This window comes from Candoia aspera, chromosome 2 (genome assembly GCF_035149785.1).
Source record: "Candoia aspera isolate rCanAsp1 chromosome 2, rCanAsp1.hap2, whole genome shotgun sequence".
Taxonomy (NCBI): Eukaryota; Metazoa; Chordata; class Lepidosauria; order Squamata; family Boidae; genus Candoia; species Candoia aspera.
The window spans coordinates 132,840,032-132,853,481 of record NC_086154.1 but is presented as its reverse complement, the minus strand read 5'-3'; the positions used below and the strand labels follow the sequence as shown (position 1 = coordinate 132,853,481).

The following is a 13,450-nucleotide window of genomic DNA, read 5'->3' as shown; positions in this document are numbered from 1 at the left end:
TTCAGTCATATTTCGAGGGCTCCCCACCTAACTATAAACAGCAAGCCCTTGTGAAGCAGTGATTAATACTACTTATGGCCACCACTTAAAACTAGCAAGTCTCAGATTTGCTACCTGATTCCGGAGCTTGGTCCTGGGGTTTGGGGCATACCCAATGAAGCCAACTTTCTTCATGGTCCGAAGGATATCTGGATCGACAGGTGGGGCTCGTCTGCAAAATATGCAATTGTTTTTTAAGTCTCTTTAATCACTCCTTTTAATGCTGTGCTCCTCAAAGAGTGAGGATGACACCACCAAACTCCCCATCTCAAATGATCCTACTTTCACACATCTTCTATCCTTTTCTTGCCATCGCCTAGGTTGAAGAAGTACCTGGGTGCAGGGATAGAATTGGCTGCAGGCCAGTCAGACAACAGTGACTCAGTGGTCAGAGGCACGGGTATGAGAGATAAGGGCATGAGATCTTGGTTCCAGTCAAGGTGGGGCAAGGTATCCACAAGGCAAGGCAAGGCAAAGTCAGTTTCCCGGGAGTAGGCATTGAAGGTGATCTCAGGTGAATCAGCCCACAGGTGGACACAGCCCTCTGAGTCTCCAAAAACCATAGCTTGTTTGCTGGCTGACACATCAAAGCTCATTATTAGCTGGCCCACTGTATTAACATGAAAAATGTCAGCAGGATTGGCTAATCCAGTAGGTTCACAGAACTGACATTGACCTAGAAGAGAAAGCAAAACAAGAAAAAGAATTCTCTCTGGATCTTTAACACAACATTCCCCACATGACTTCATTTCTTTTCTGGGGTTAGAGATCTGATGAAATAGCATTCTAAAGTTCCAACCTAATAAAGAACAAAGTTTGAGATCACAGGACATTTCAGCCAGCTACTTGCCTGTTTGGGAGATGATGGCCAGGCGAGATGTGTAGGTAGGAATAAACTTCAGAAATAGAGGATCAATGTGGACCTGCAGAGGTGTAATGGCTCGCAGCATGCGTAAATCATACACCTTGAGGAAACGATCGCAAGCTAGGCCATTCATTCGGCTGGAGAAGCCACACGTCACCAGTAGGTTGCCATGGACGTCAAAATCAGACAAGCTGCCCGAATAGGCATCAAACTCATGTTCTACAGCAAAAGTGCGGAGATCACGCAAGGAAACCTAATGAAGAAGCCTATGATATATTATATGAGAGCTGTTTATAGCTCTCAGAAGCCAAGACACTGAAACAGGGAGGTTAATATTACCTTTCCTGATGTGTGACCACAAAAGAAGAAACGATTTGACTGTCTCATAATTGTAACTCCAGGAACTTCCACTGTGTACTAAAATGGATACAGATACAGACAAAAACTGGAGTAAAACCTGGACAGGGAAAATTTAGGTTTTTTTTAAACAAACAAACCAACAAACATCCACCAACTGCCAGGAAAAGTGTGTTGCTTATAATACCCTGGCCAGTGTGACTCTTTTCTTCTATTCATATTTGAATTATGATCTTGTTCTTAACATTTGTAACACTTATAAAACTTTTGTTTTAAAGTATGTATTTTAATTGAGTATATCCAAAACTCTGGAGATGAGAACATAATTTTTATTCCCACAGCACTTCTTTGGGTAAGAGGGTGGAAAAACTATTATTTCAGATTAGCCATAGCAGAACTGAAAAATCATCACAGGGAAGAACAGGATTTCTCAATTAATTCTCTCTCTCTAACATGATCTAAGCAGTATCTCTTCTGCTTTAATTCACAATTTTATTCAGACAGACTGAGATTTCAGTAGACACCATTCCTGCTTGCATCAGATATACCTGTTCACTGAGTATAAAATTGTGTGTGACCAACCCACCCTGTGCAGCAATCTGAGATCATTAGAATCAATTCCACAATAAAAGAGCAAGTATGTTCTAAGCGAAACTATACCTTCTGGGTTTCTTGCACTGCGTTGAGGTCTATTTCAATCACATGGCTGGTGAGACCCCCAACAAGCAAAGTGCCAGGATCAGTCAGTAAAAGGCTGTGCATATCCTCACTTTCATCCATGCTTCAGGAGAGAAAGGGAACAGTTGAGGCCAGACCTGATTGACATCTTCCATTCACACATGATTTTCTTATACCTTTTTAAGTAAATATAGACAATGTTACATCACAAAAAAAGTGTGGTCGTCATCACAGATGCTGTATTGACATTGTCCCATATTCTTCCTGAGAAAAGACAGGCTGTGAAATCCAAGCTTTCTTCTAAAGCTTCTGCTGGACTTTTTCAAACAAGAAACAGGCAATAATCTGCTTTGCAATGCATCAGGTGCATAAAACAAAGGGGCCCTCTTTATGCTTCTGAGATTCTGTCTTTTCTATTGGTCAGCGATGAACCACCTTTTTCTGGACCAATGTCCATACTCAATCTTTACATGATAAACCACATGATTCCTAAGATGTGGAATCTTCTTGTCTTATAAAGAGTTTTGGCTGTATCAAGCTTGGAGCATAGCAAAGAGGATAATCATATGTAACTGGAAAGAAAGGCACCTTCCTGATGTTGGGGGATGGATATGAACTTGTTATCTACATTTGAAAAGTCTTGTGCCCTAAAAATGAGAAGATGACACATTATGCTATTATACAGTCCAGATTTAATGATAAGTTTAACAAATGAAGTAATTTCATAAAGATATTTATACTTACCGTATGGAACTTTTTATTATTATTTTCTTTTTGTTATGTTTAGTTCATTTAATCACTATAATACACTTAAATCCCTTTTTACTTTATTATAATTCAATGTAGACTTTTTAATATATTTTACTATTTTAATAATAACTATACTGTATATTAAAAAATGGTGTACCACAGGCTGAACGCCATAAAATGGGTGCATGCTGAACAGTAAGAGGGTGAGACTAGGACAAAAGTTAAATTGTGGGGAATCTGAAAAATTGGGTAAGGACTGTTTTGGAGAACTCCAGAATGCGCTGGACCTCTGCCCAGAACATGCAATTCCAAGAAAGATTGACATTTTCTGGAAGCAGTAAAAGGTGGTCCAAGGATGGTCCAGCCTCAAAAGATCCGTTTCATCTAGAAGATCATCTGGAAGCTTCAGCTGATGCAACAAGCAATGGCTTAGGTATTTTAGGGTACATCTAGGTTTGTTTTTGTAGGACCACTATTAGGGGAATTGCTCTGGCTGCCATTAAGCTTCTGGATACAATTCAAGGGTTTGATTATTTGCTTAAAACTGCTAAATGGTTCAGTGCCTGAATATCAACCACCTTCTCCAAGTTGAATCTGTTCTTCCAGAAAGATCTGGGAAGGCGAATTTGCTGAGATCCCATCACCAAGGGAATGCTGTCTTCAGGGACACTAAATGGTGGCAACCAGAGCTTGCCCCTGGATACCCAGACCACCTGTTCCTTACTACATTTTTGGGGAGCCATAAAAACATAGCTCTTCAGAAAGGTATTTGGAGTGATGCAAAAGATACTGTGGATTAATATTACGATGAAACCAGAATTATTTTTATTGGGTTTTATGGATGCTGAACTAGAAAAGAAATATAGGAAACTAATATTATATATGGTAACTACAACAAGATTATTTTAAGCACAAAGATGGAAGAATAATGAAACACCCACAGTAGAGGATTGGATTATAAAATTGATGAAGCTTGCAGAAATGGCAAAGCTCACCAGTTTGGTTAGGGGAAAAACGATAAATACGTTTTTAAAAGACTGGAAGCCCTATATGGACTTTTTGCTGAAAGAAGAAAAAACTGAACTGATGATTTATGGAATTGGGGATTAGAAAGAGTTAAAGAGGGAGGGGAAAGAGTAAGTCGGCAATTACCTGATTGAAAGAAGGGCAGAAGTCAAAATTCTATGTTTTCTTTTTTTCATTTCTTTTCTTTCTTATTTCCTATCTTTTTTCTTTTTCTTATTTTTCTTTTGATTTTTATACCTTTATTGTATTGTAAAATTCTAATTTAAAATATTTTAAAAAAGAAGGGCATTTGGAGACAAGTAAGATCCTGTTATCTCTGAATGGTGGTGCACTAAATTGATTGGCTGTATAATGATCTTTGTTTTTAATTTTATTATAATACTATAAGCTGCTCAGAGTCTATGGAAATTGAGTTGTATGCAAGTTGTAGTAATAAATAAATGATGAAATAAATACATACCATATCTACAAAATATCAAATCACTTCTGGTGTGGAACATTTACTTCCAGAAACTGCCAAACTGCCCTCTGGAATGGCACACATTTCCAGGAGTAAGTCCAGCATGGTCCAGAGGGAAACCAAATGTTCTGGCAGTTTGTGGGAATGTTCTGTTCCCAGATTGGCCAAGTGTATACATCCCTTTCAAGTTAGATTTCATTTAAATTTTGTCATGTTGAAAATGCAATTCAGTACCAAGTTTTGGAGGGCTCTAAGAATTACACCCAAGCTTACTGTAAACCACCCAGAGTCCCTTTTGGGAGAGGGGCGGTGATAAATTTGATGGATGGATGGATGGATGGATGGATAGATAGATTTTGTAAGGAGCAGGCTGGAACCCTTGCTGAACATAAACTAAAAGCTAAAACAAATGACAAATATCTTGCAGTCATCCAAGGGCTCCCGTAAATAGAAGGTACTTACAGGTAATCAAAGATTATGAGCCCACCTCTCGACATGTATTTTAGGTTGTTTTTGGTCAGAAAGAGCACCCCATTTTCCAGGCTCTGGATCTGTCGAATGTCATCACTGCTGTGTACCTGGAAGGAGGAGTATCGTTCCAGGGCTGGACCAAAGAAAGAAGTGGCATGACCCTAAAACAGAGAGAGGTAGGTCAATCAACCTTGCTTCAGCAATGGGCTGAACATGCAGCTACTACAATGAGACTGGGAAAAAAAAATATGTCCAACACACAGTCTTCTTAACCAAAGGGCCAGTTTATTTTTATTCTCATTAAACTTTCTGTTTCTTTCACTTGCTCAAATATATAATACCATCTGCTAAGCCAATCAACCACAGCTTGTTCCCTCCTCTAGCTAACATACATGTTACTGTCTGGTCAAATATAGTGAGATCACAAAATATCTGAATTGCAAACCATTCATTTGTTTCATTTTCAGAGTTGGACCATAAGGAAGGCTGAGCGCTGAAGAATTGATGCTTTCGAACTGTGGTGCTGGAGGAGAATCTTAAGAGTCCCTTGGACTGCAAGGAAGTCAAATCAGTCAATCCTACAGGAAATCAACCCTGACTGTTCATTGGAAGGACAGATACTGAAGCTGAAGCTCAAAGACTTTGGCTACCTAATGCGAAGAGAGGACTGACTGGAAAAGGCCCTGATGCTGGGAAAGACTGAAGGCAAAAGGAGAAGGGGACGGCAGAGGATGAGATGGTTAGATAGTATCACTGATGCAATGAACATGAATTGAGTAAACTCCGGGAGACAGTGGAGGACAGGAAGGCCTGGCGTGCTGTGGTCCATGGGGTCATGAAGGGTTGGACATGACTTAATGACTGAACAACAACAACAATGCTTGTATCCCGTCTTCCCCTTAAAATCATCTATCAAGGCAGCCAACTGTACAGTTAGTTTGCAATTCATCCTCCCTCAGGGTATTGTCTAATACAAACATATAATCAGTTGTAATCAAACCATTGGCACACAAACAAAAAACCAAACTTACTCCATGGTTTCCAACCCAGAGCATTTCTTCATGTAGGTCAAAGTGGGAGAAGGAAACAGGTACACCCACTTCTGAGACAACAGTGTGGAGTTCTGAGTACATGCCCTCCATGATATGCACTGAGTCAGGCACAGTGATGCCTTCCAGGGATACTCCCTCTGGATCCAGCTCCACATTCTGTAACAAGCTTGGGTTGAGGTGGGGATCTAAGGCAGGATGTAGGGAAGGAACATACTCTGCAAGGGCTGGATCAAGACCTTCAAAATTCATGGTGGAAGTTTACCTGTAAAGCAGAGAAAAAAACACAATCTTTAATTTCCTGTGTTGTATAAATATGGTAGCAATTTTCACTTAATGAGTACAATAAGCTTCTCCTACACTCCTGAATTTGAACCGAAGTATAAGATAACAGCAACTGGGTTATTTACATGCATCAAGCAATCTATTATCCTAACTGTCAATAGAGGTCTCTGGAAAAGCAGGTACATAAATATGGAATACCTATAATACTAGTGCATTCAATCTCCGATCAGAGACTGTTGCTCATGTTCAAATGTTAGAGGTCACAATCTAAAGAGGGAAGGTGAGGCAAAGGACTGTATACAATAACTCCTGAATAAGGAAATAAAGTATGATTAACACGCAATTTTAATTCTGTCAGTCATTTCCAACCAAATAGAATAATGGAAAGAAGCTATGTAAATGGCTGTTTTTCCATAAGCAAGATAGATCTCCACAAACTACACAGAACTGGACCAAATGTGTTTGTGTGGGGGGAGGGGGCAGCAAAAGAAAGACTGTGCTCAAATATGGGCCAGTGGCTGAAAAAAAAAATCTCCCAATGCATCCCTATGGTGGAGGCAGTTGGATAGCGACTTGGAATGTTGCTGGCTCCTCCACTCTAAGCCCCTCCTCCTGGTCATGTGACCTACATCTGAGCTATTATTGAGAGGTTGGAAATAATTCCAGAACCCAGGTACTGGTTTTTCCTTGTTTATTCCCATACTTCCTACAGTTATACTGTATATTGTTGGACAATTATTTCCTGAAGAATTATATGAACACTCTTTAAATCTTTTTACCTGAACAGTCAGATACATATATACCCAGCAAATATTCATTGCTGAATTCAGGAAGGTTTACACTCAAAACTTCACTATTCGCTAAAAAAAAAACAGAATTCAAAAGCTGCAGTCCTGCAGTGAGTGTGAATAAATAATTCAATTTCCCTCTACAGAGATGTAGCACCCTAAGAAGGGTGTCTGCTGTAGCTAGACTTGAATTATTGCACTGGTGTTATTTCCTTTCAACCAAGAGGCATTGTCAGATCAAAAACTTAAAGTTCTAAATAGAATGATACGCATAATTATTATCCATTATTAATTCATGCTCCAAAACTCAGCCTTTAGGTGCATAATAGTGGACTATGCTTGCAGCTTTAACTTGGACAAAAGTGATACTCAGCTATCAAAGATTTGACAAATGTTGCCCTAAACTCTGGTTGTGCTTAACCCTGCAGGATGAAGCAAAATTGGACCAAATGCATCTGTCTGTTTTTCAGCTAGAAACTAAACCAGAAGCATAGACTAGGAAAAAGATATAACAAAACTTCTCTAATACCTAAAACGTGTAGCCTGTATGCATTAAATATGGATTAATTGCCACTGAAGAAACTGAGATATGCTGGAAACAAAAATAGCATTGTGCTGTACAGCCTGCAATTGTATTTTCTTTGGAAGTATCTTTAGTTGCATTGTGTTTTACTTCTAATTAAACATGCATGTCTCACAGTTAAGCAGAACCAAGCCCTTTCCTATGAAAGTCCTGTATCTAACCAGTCTTCACCTCTTTGACACAGAACCAAAATTCCCAGAAACCATGGCTGAAGTCATAAATGGTTATACTAACTGGAATTGGGGTAACTGCAGTCTTAACACATCTTCCCCAGCACTGTTTGGAAAAACCACGCCAAAGCATCTAGTTGTAGTTAGCACCTACAAACATCACAGAACAGATATTACCAATTTTAGTATTATTTAAATTATTTCCAGCAAAAACAGAAAGACAAGGAGGTAACAGACCCAAAGGAATTCCCCCCTTTATTAGGTAGGCAGAGGAACGCATTGTGACAGCTATACGGTATTATCCATAGGTGAAAATTCTCTTCCAAATGATCCACCCTCCACACAGCTGGAAGGCTGAACTACAAGTCCCAGCATCCCTCATTGCTTGCTATGTCGCCCGAGCTGCTGAGAGTTGTAGTTCAAGCACATCTGAAAGATCAATGCGTTTTGCGCGACCCCAGGGAAAGGCGAGTTGAAAAAGTTGCTGACAGGCAGAACCCATCGCCGTTTCCTCTTCGGATCACGAACGCTGCACAGACTGACCCCCATAGTCTGATCTACGTCAGCCGAAATCGTGACCTAGCTCACACTGCCCACAATCCACTGCGAAAAGTGAGGCCACGGGAAGTTGCTCAGAATTTCCTGCTCCATAACCCCGATTACTTGGGGCCGTATTATTCAGACGTTAAGCGCCTATAAGACGCAACCTTCCCACCCCTTCGTGCAACGATACAAACTCCGTTCCCGAAAAGGGGAAAAGGGTTACCCACAATGCTCTGCTCTCCGGGTTCGCTTCCCTCGGCCGTTTCCGGTTCCCCACCTCCTCCGCCCTCTTCGCCGCAGCTATAGCAACCCAAACCGTTCTCATCTCTTCTTCCGCGTCCACCTCTCAAGCGAGCCGTGGAAGAAAGCGTCTGCACGCCTCGGCCAATCACCAGAGGCCTCGTGGGAGAGAATCCAATCAGCAAAGACGTCGTGCAGCTGTTTAACGTGTGAGACGCTCTTTCCACGCTGCGTAAGGGGGAAGGACGGAAATTCAAAAGGGACAAGACAAAGCAAAAAAAAAAGCTGTCGTCACGGTTATGAGTCAGCCAATTGTAGAGAAATGGCTCCCCCACGCCAGGAGTGGGATTGTTTTGTGGGAGTTGCATCCTTTTTATTTCCATTTTTCGGGCACGTAGGAGTAACAAGGGAGCGCCGCCCATACAAAGCAGTGAGACAGCTAGTGTCAGAAAACTTTTTCCACTCGGCGGGAACAATCATCGGATTTTTTAACTGTATTTTTAATCTCACGGACAATCAAACAGGTGTCCTGTACTTTCCTATATTACTGAATCAGCGCAATACTGTACCCACATTCAGACGCTGCAGCTTCCTTTTCTGTGACGATGCAAGGAAGAATGGAAAATTTCCAAGATCTGTTTGGAAAATGTGGCTTGGCTACACAAAAGCACGTGTCTCCATTAGAAATACCTGGAGGAGGTTAGGAAAGAGCTACGAAAGCCCTTCCTTGATTCTTCCAAAGCTCCATCTAGACAATTTCATCTGTTTGTAACATACAATCAGTTACATCTGGAAACTTGAGCTCTATAAAGGGCAGCTCCTGGTCAGAGGCCTCTGAGAAGTGAGCTATTATATTTAATAGATTTTCTCCATGAGAAATACTCCATGAAAGACTAATTCCCTTTTAGAGCATTTCTGCATCAACCCGTCCCACCCGGTCATGCAGAGAGGACATGCTACAGACCCTGTCTGTAAGAGAATTCCATCTGGCGGGGTCCAGGAGGCAGGCTTTCTCTGCAGTAGCTCCCGCCCTCTGGAACATTCTTCCCCCAGAGGTGAGACAAGCCCCCTCACTCCTGGACTTCCACAAAAATTAAAAACCTGGTTGTGTCAGTATGTCTGGAGCAGGGAGAGGAATAGTCAATTGTGGGGATGGCTGGTGCTTTAGAATGGCCCTTGATACTCACTGATTGAGGTATAAGCTTAGCCATCTGGATTCTACTATATTTTATATCTTTTATCTATTTATATTCATATTTATAGTTATATTTATTGTATTTATGGTGGTATTGTATTTTAAATTTTGTTTTTTGTAAACCGCCCAGAGTCCCTCCTTGGGGTGGGGAGATGGGTGGTGATAAAATTTGATAAATAAACAAACAAACAAACATCATGCATTCCTGCCCTCAATAAATGGTTGATCACCTGTATTCTTACTGGGACAAGCTGTTCATATGGATCCATCCTTTAGGGCAGGGTTTCCCAACCAGGGTTCCCTGGAAGGAACCCTAGGGTTCCACGAGCGGGCACTAGGGGTTCCCTGGGAGATCATAATTTATTTTAAAAATTATCACAAATTTGGGCAATTTCACATTAAAGAGGTAAGTTTCATTCTTTATTTTTAGTTTAAGTATGCATATATACAGGCCTACACATGAAATGAATATAATAATTTTGTGTGGCCTATATTTGAGCCTGAATATGCAGCGGTTCCTTGAGGCCTAAAAAATATTTCAAGGGTTCCTTCAGGGTCAAAAGCTTGAGAAAGGCTGCTTTAGGGGCTTTTAAAATATTAGCAACCACCCACTATATCCTGTGGCAGTGAATGCCATGAATCAGTTGTATATTGTATAAAGTATAGCTATCACTGTTCTCCTAAATAAATTCTGAATCAGTTTCACTGGGTTACTTCATGTTCTGTTAAAGAGATAGGCACCATGGAGTCCTTTTTGCTCCAACATGCCTACAGACAATTCTTTTGTGCTCAGTGGCTGCCTACCTGCCCCACTTGACTTTGATTATTTTAATTTCTTTGAAGAAATACACAGGAACCTGGCATGCTGTGAATTAGAATGCCAACCTCCAGGATGATCTTAATTTCCAAGAAATGACTCTGGGGCTTACATAGACCCCATAAACTGAGTGAGTGAGTGAGTGAGTGAGTGAGTGAGTGAGTGCTGGGAAGTTAGTAGTGACTCTTAGCAACCATGTAGATAGACCTTCTCAAGGAAGATCTATCCCCAACCCAGTCCTTTAGGTTTCCCAACAGTGCACCCATCATATATGTAATCAAATACATCTGCCTTGCTGCTGGTCAACTTATTCTTTCCTTCCACCTTTCTCAGAATTATGGATTTCTCAAGAGAGCTGGGTCATCACATAATGTATCCAAAATATGATAGCTTGAGCCTGGTCATTTGTGTCTCATGTGAGAACTCTAGATTGATTTGTTATATGAGCCATTTGTTTGTTTTTTTGGCTGTCCATGGTATTCTCAAGAGTATTCTCCAATATGAAAGCTCAAAAGTATCACTACTCTTTCTATCCTGCTTCTTCAAAGTCCAATTTTCATTTCCATAAAGTGTCACAGGGAAAACCACTGCCTGCCTGATTCTGATCTTTGTGTATAGACACATCATGGCATCTGAATATCTTTTCCAATGCCTATATTGTTATCCTAACAAACGCTAGTCTGCAGCATATTTCCTGACTGCTAGTTCTTTTATTGTTGATCTTTTTTTCTGCCGTTCAATTGTGTCCGATTCTCATAGGCTGACCATACGTCCCGTTTTGAACGGGACAGTCCCTTTCTTTTAACATTTCCCAACTATCCCATTGTTTTAATATAAATATCAATTTTGTCCCGTTTTTTAAAAACGTTGGAGCCATTATTGGGAAAAGCGGGAAAAAATGGAAATTGAAATTGAAAAGGAGGCTGACTTGGCAGTAGTACTCAATCCAGCGGGAAACCCAGAGCAGGAACTGCAGGAACAGCTGATTGGCGGTGAGCAAGAGTCGCTGCCGCCAATCAGTGCAGTGGAAGACGGTCAGAAGAGTGCTCCCAGCAGGAAAGAAGCCGATTGGCTCTCAGGCCAAAACGGCGGGGAGAAAATAAAATAAAAGGGTGCGCCAGAGAGGAACAGGTTCCTGTCCTCTCGTCCCAGCTTGCCACCGCCCTCAGCCCTCCTGCCCTTCTCCAGCCTCCTGCTGCCTTGTTCCTCTCCTCCGTCTGAGCTCACAGCCCTCCTGCAACCTCTCCGCCCAACGCCACCCCTGCACCAGCCTCTCCGGACCCAACCATTGCTGCACCTCCCCCTCCTGCACCTTCCCAGTTTACTGTTGATAACTTTTTTTATCGTCTTTTTCATAAATATGGACTACTACGTAAGTTTAACCCCATCCTGTTTTGCCATCCCAATGTCCTTTTTTTGTCTCAAGGAAATATGGTCAGCCTAGATTCTTGGCAACTGCCTGGACAAGTCCCTGCAGTTCTCTTGGCAAGATTTCAGAAGTGTTTTGTCATTGCCTGCTTCCCAGGGCTGAGAGAAAGTGACAGGCCCAAGGTCACCCAGCTGGCTTTGTGCCCAAGGTGGGGCTAGAACTCAGGGTCTCCTGGTTTCTAGCCTGATGCCTTAACTACACCAAACTGGCTCTCTTTATATTAATATTATTTACTACTATCATTATTATTAATAATAATAAACTAAGAAAACAATATAATAAGAATTATTAATATTAATATTAATAATAGTCATTGACTATTGTTGATAGCCAATCTTAAAAGGTATAAGCTATCCACCAGTAACTTCTTTTTCTGCTCTAAGGCTGGTTGCTGTACCTGTTGTTTTAGTTTGGTTTTCTTTAATCTTAGTTCCATTTCTTCACTGTGCTCCTTGACTCCCATTACTAGAGCTTCCAGAACATTTGCAGTATCAGAATTATTATCAGAATAGTGTTATCAGCATAGCTCAGGTTACTGAAATTTCTTCCTTCAGTTTTAAAACCACACTCATCTTCCAATCTATCCTCCCTTAATATATATTCAGCATATAGGTTTAAATAAATAAGGAAAGAATGTACAGCCTTGTCTCACTTCTTTGCTGAACTGGAGCCAGTCTGTGGCTTCTTGTCCTGTGTATAGGTTTCAGATGAGGACAATGAGATGTTCTGGGATCCCCATTTTCCTAAGAATATTCCACGGTTTGACATGGTTAATACAACAAAAGACTTTTTATAGTCAATAAAGCACACATTGACTTCTTTTTGGTATTCTTTGGTTTCTCAATGATCTAGAGTGCATCAGCAATAATGTCTCTTGTTCTTCAGCATTTTTAAAACCAGCTTGAACATCTGGAATTCCCCTTTCAATGTAAGGTTCTATTCTGTGTTGGACAATCCTAAGCATGATTTTGTGAAATTAAGGCTATTGCACACTCTATTAAATCTCCTTTCTTTGGTATTGGTGTGTAGACTGACTGTTTCCAATCTGTTAGTCACAATGTCATTCTCCAGATTCGCTGGTATAGTTTGATTCAAACCTTTATTGATTATTCTTCTGTTCCATGCCATGTTTCTGTAGCTATTCCATCAATTCCTGTAGCCTTCCAATTTGGTAATGACCAGAGTGCTGTTCTGACTTTATCTTCAAATACTAGAAGTTCTTGTAAATAAGGAATATCTTCTAAGCTATCTTGGATGTTGACATCTCTGCAGAATTTCAGTGTATTCCTTACATCTCTGTTTGATCTTCTTTGAATCAGCTGCTCCCTGCCCATTGGCATTCTTTAAGATAACCAATTGGAGGTTGGAACTTCCTTCTGAATTCAGAGATCTTTTGGAAGAATTTCCTGGCTTTTCTGTGTCTGTTTTCATTTTGTTGTTTTTACATACTGTATGTAGTTGTAATATTGCTTCTTGTGTCTTCTAACAGATCTCTGAAACACTTTGTTAAATGCCTTCCTGGTTTTTTTTCTTTTTTGGCTTTTGCTTCTATTCTCTTCTTGGCAATTTCTACCAAATTGTTCTGACATCCAGTTTGCTTTCCTCTCTTTCATCATTTTTGGCAGTTTCTTTTCACATTCATTCTTAACAACTTCTTTAAGTTCATTCCACAGTTTGTTTGGTTCTCTGTCAGTGAGGTTCAGAA

General features: G+C 40.6%; 1 protein-coding gene across 1 annotated transcript in view; it reads right to left on the bottom strand.

Moving 5' to 3' along the window:
- PAN2 (poly(A) specific ribonuclease subunit PAN2) overlaps window positions 1-8,420 on the bottom strand; it is a 31,294-nt gene extending 22,874 nt beyond the window's left edge. The window contains exons 1-8 of the mRNA XM_063293692.1: window positions 8,292-8,420; window positions 5,678-5,960; window positions 4,638-4,807; window positions 1,922-2,042; window positions 1,244-1,321; window positions 890-1,157; window positions 373-715; window positions 115-211 (exon numbers count right to left, since the gene is read on the bottom strand). Coding sequence (XP_063149762.1) covers window positions 115-211; window positions 373-715; window positions 890-1,157; window positions 1,244-1,321; window positions 1,922-2,042; window positions 4,638-4,807; window positions 5,678-5,947 — 1,347 coding nt within the window. The 5' untranslated portion in view covers window positions 5,948-5,960; window positions 8,292-8,420. The remainder of the gene's footprint in view (window positions 1-114; window positions 212-372; window positions 716-889; window positions 1,158-1,243; window positions 1,322-1,921; window positions 2,043-4,637; window positions 4,808-5,677; window positions 5,961-8,291) is intronic.
- Between the last annotated feature and the right edge of the window lie 5,030 nt (window positions 8,421-13,450).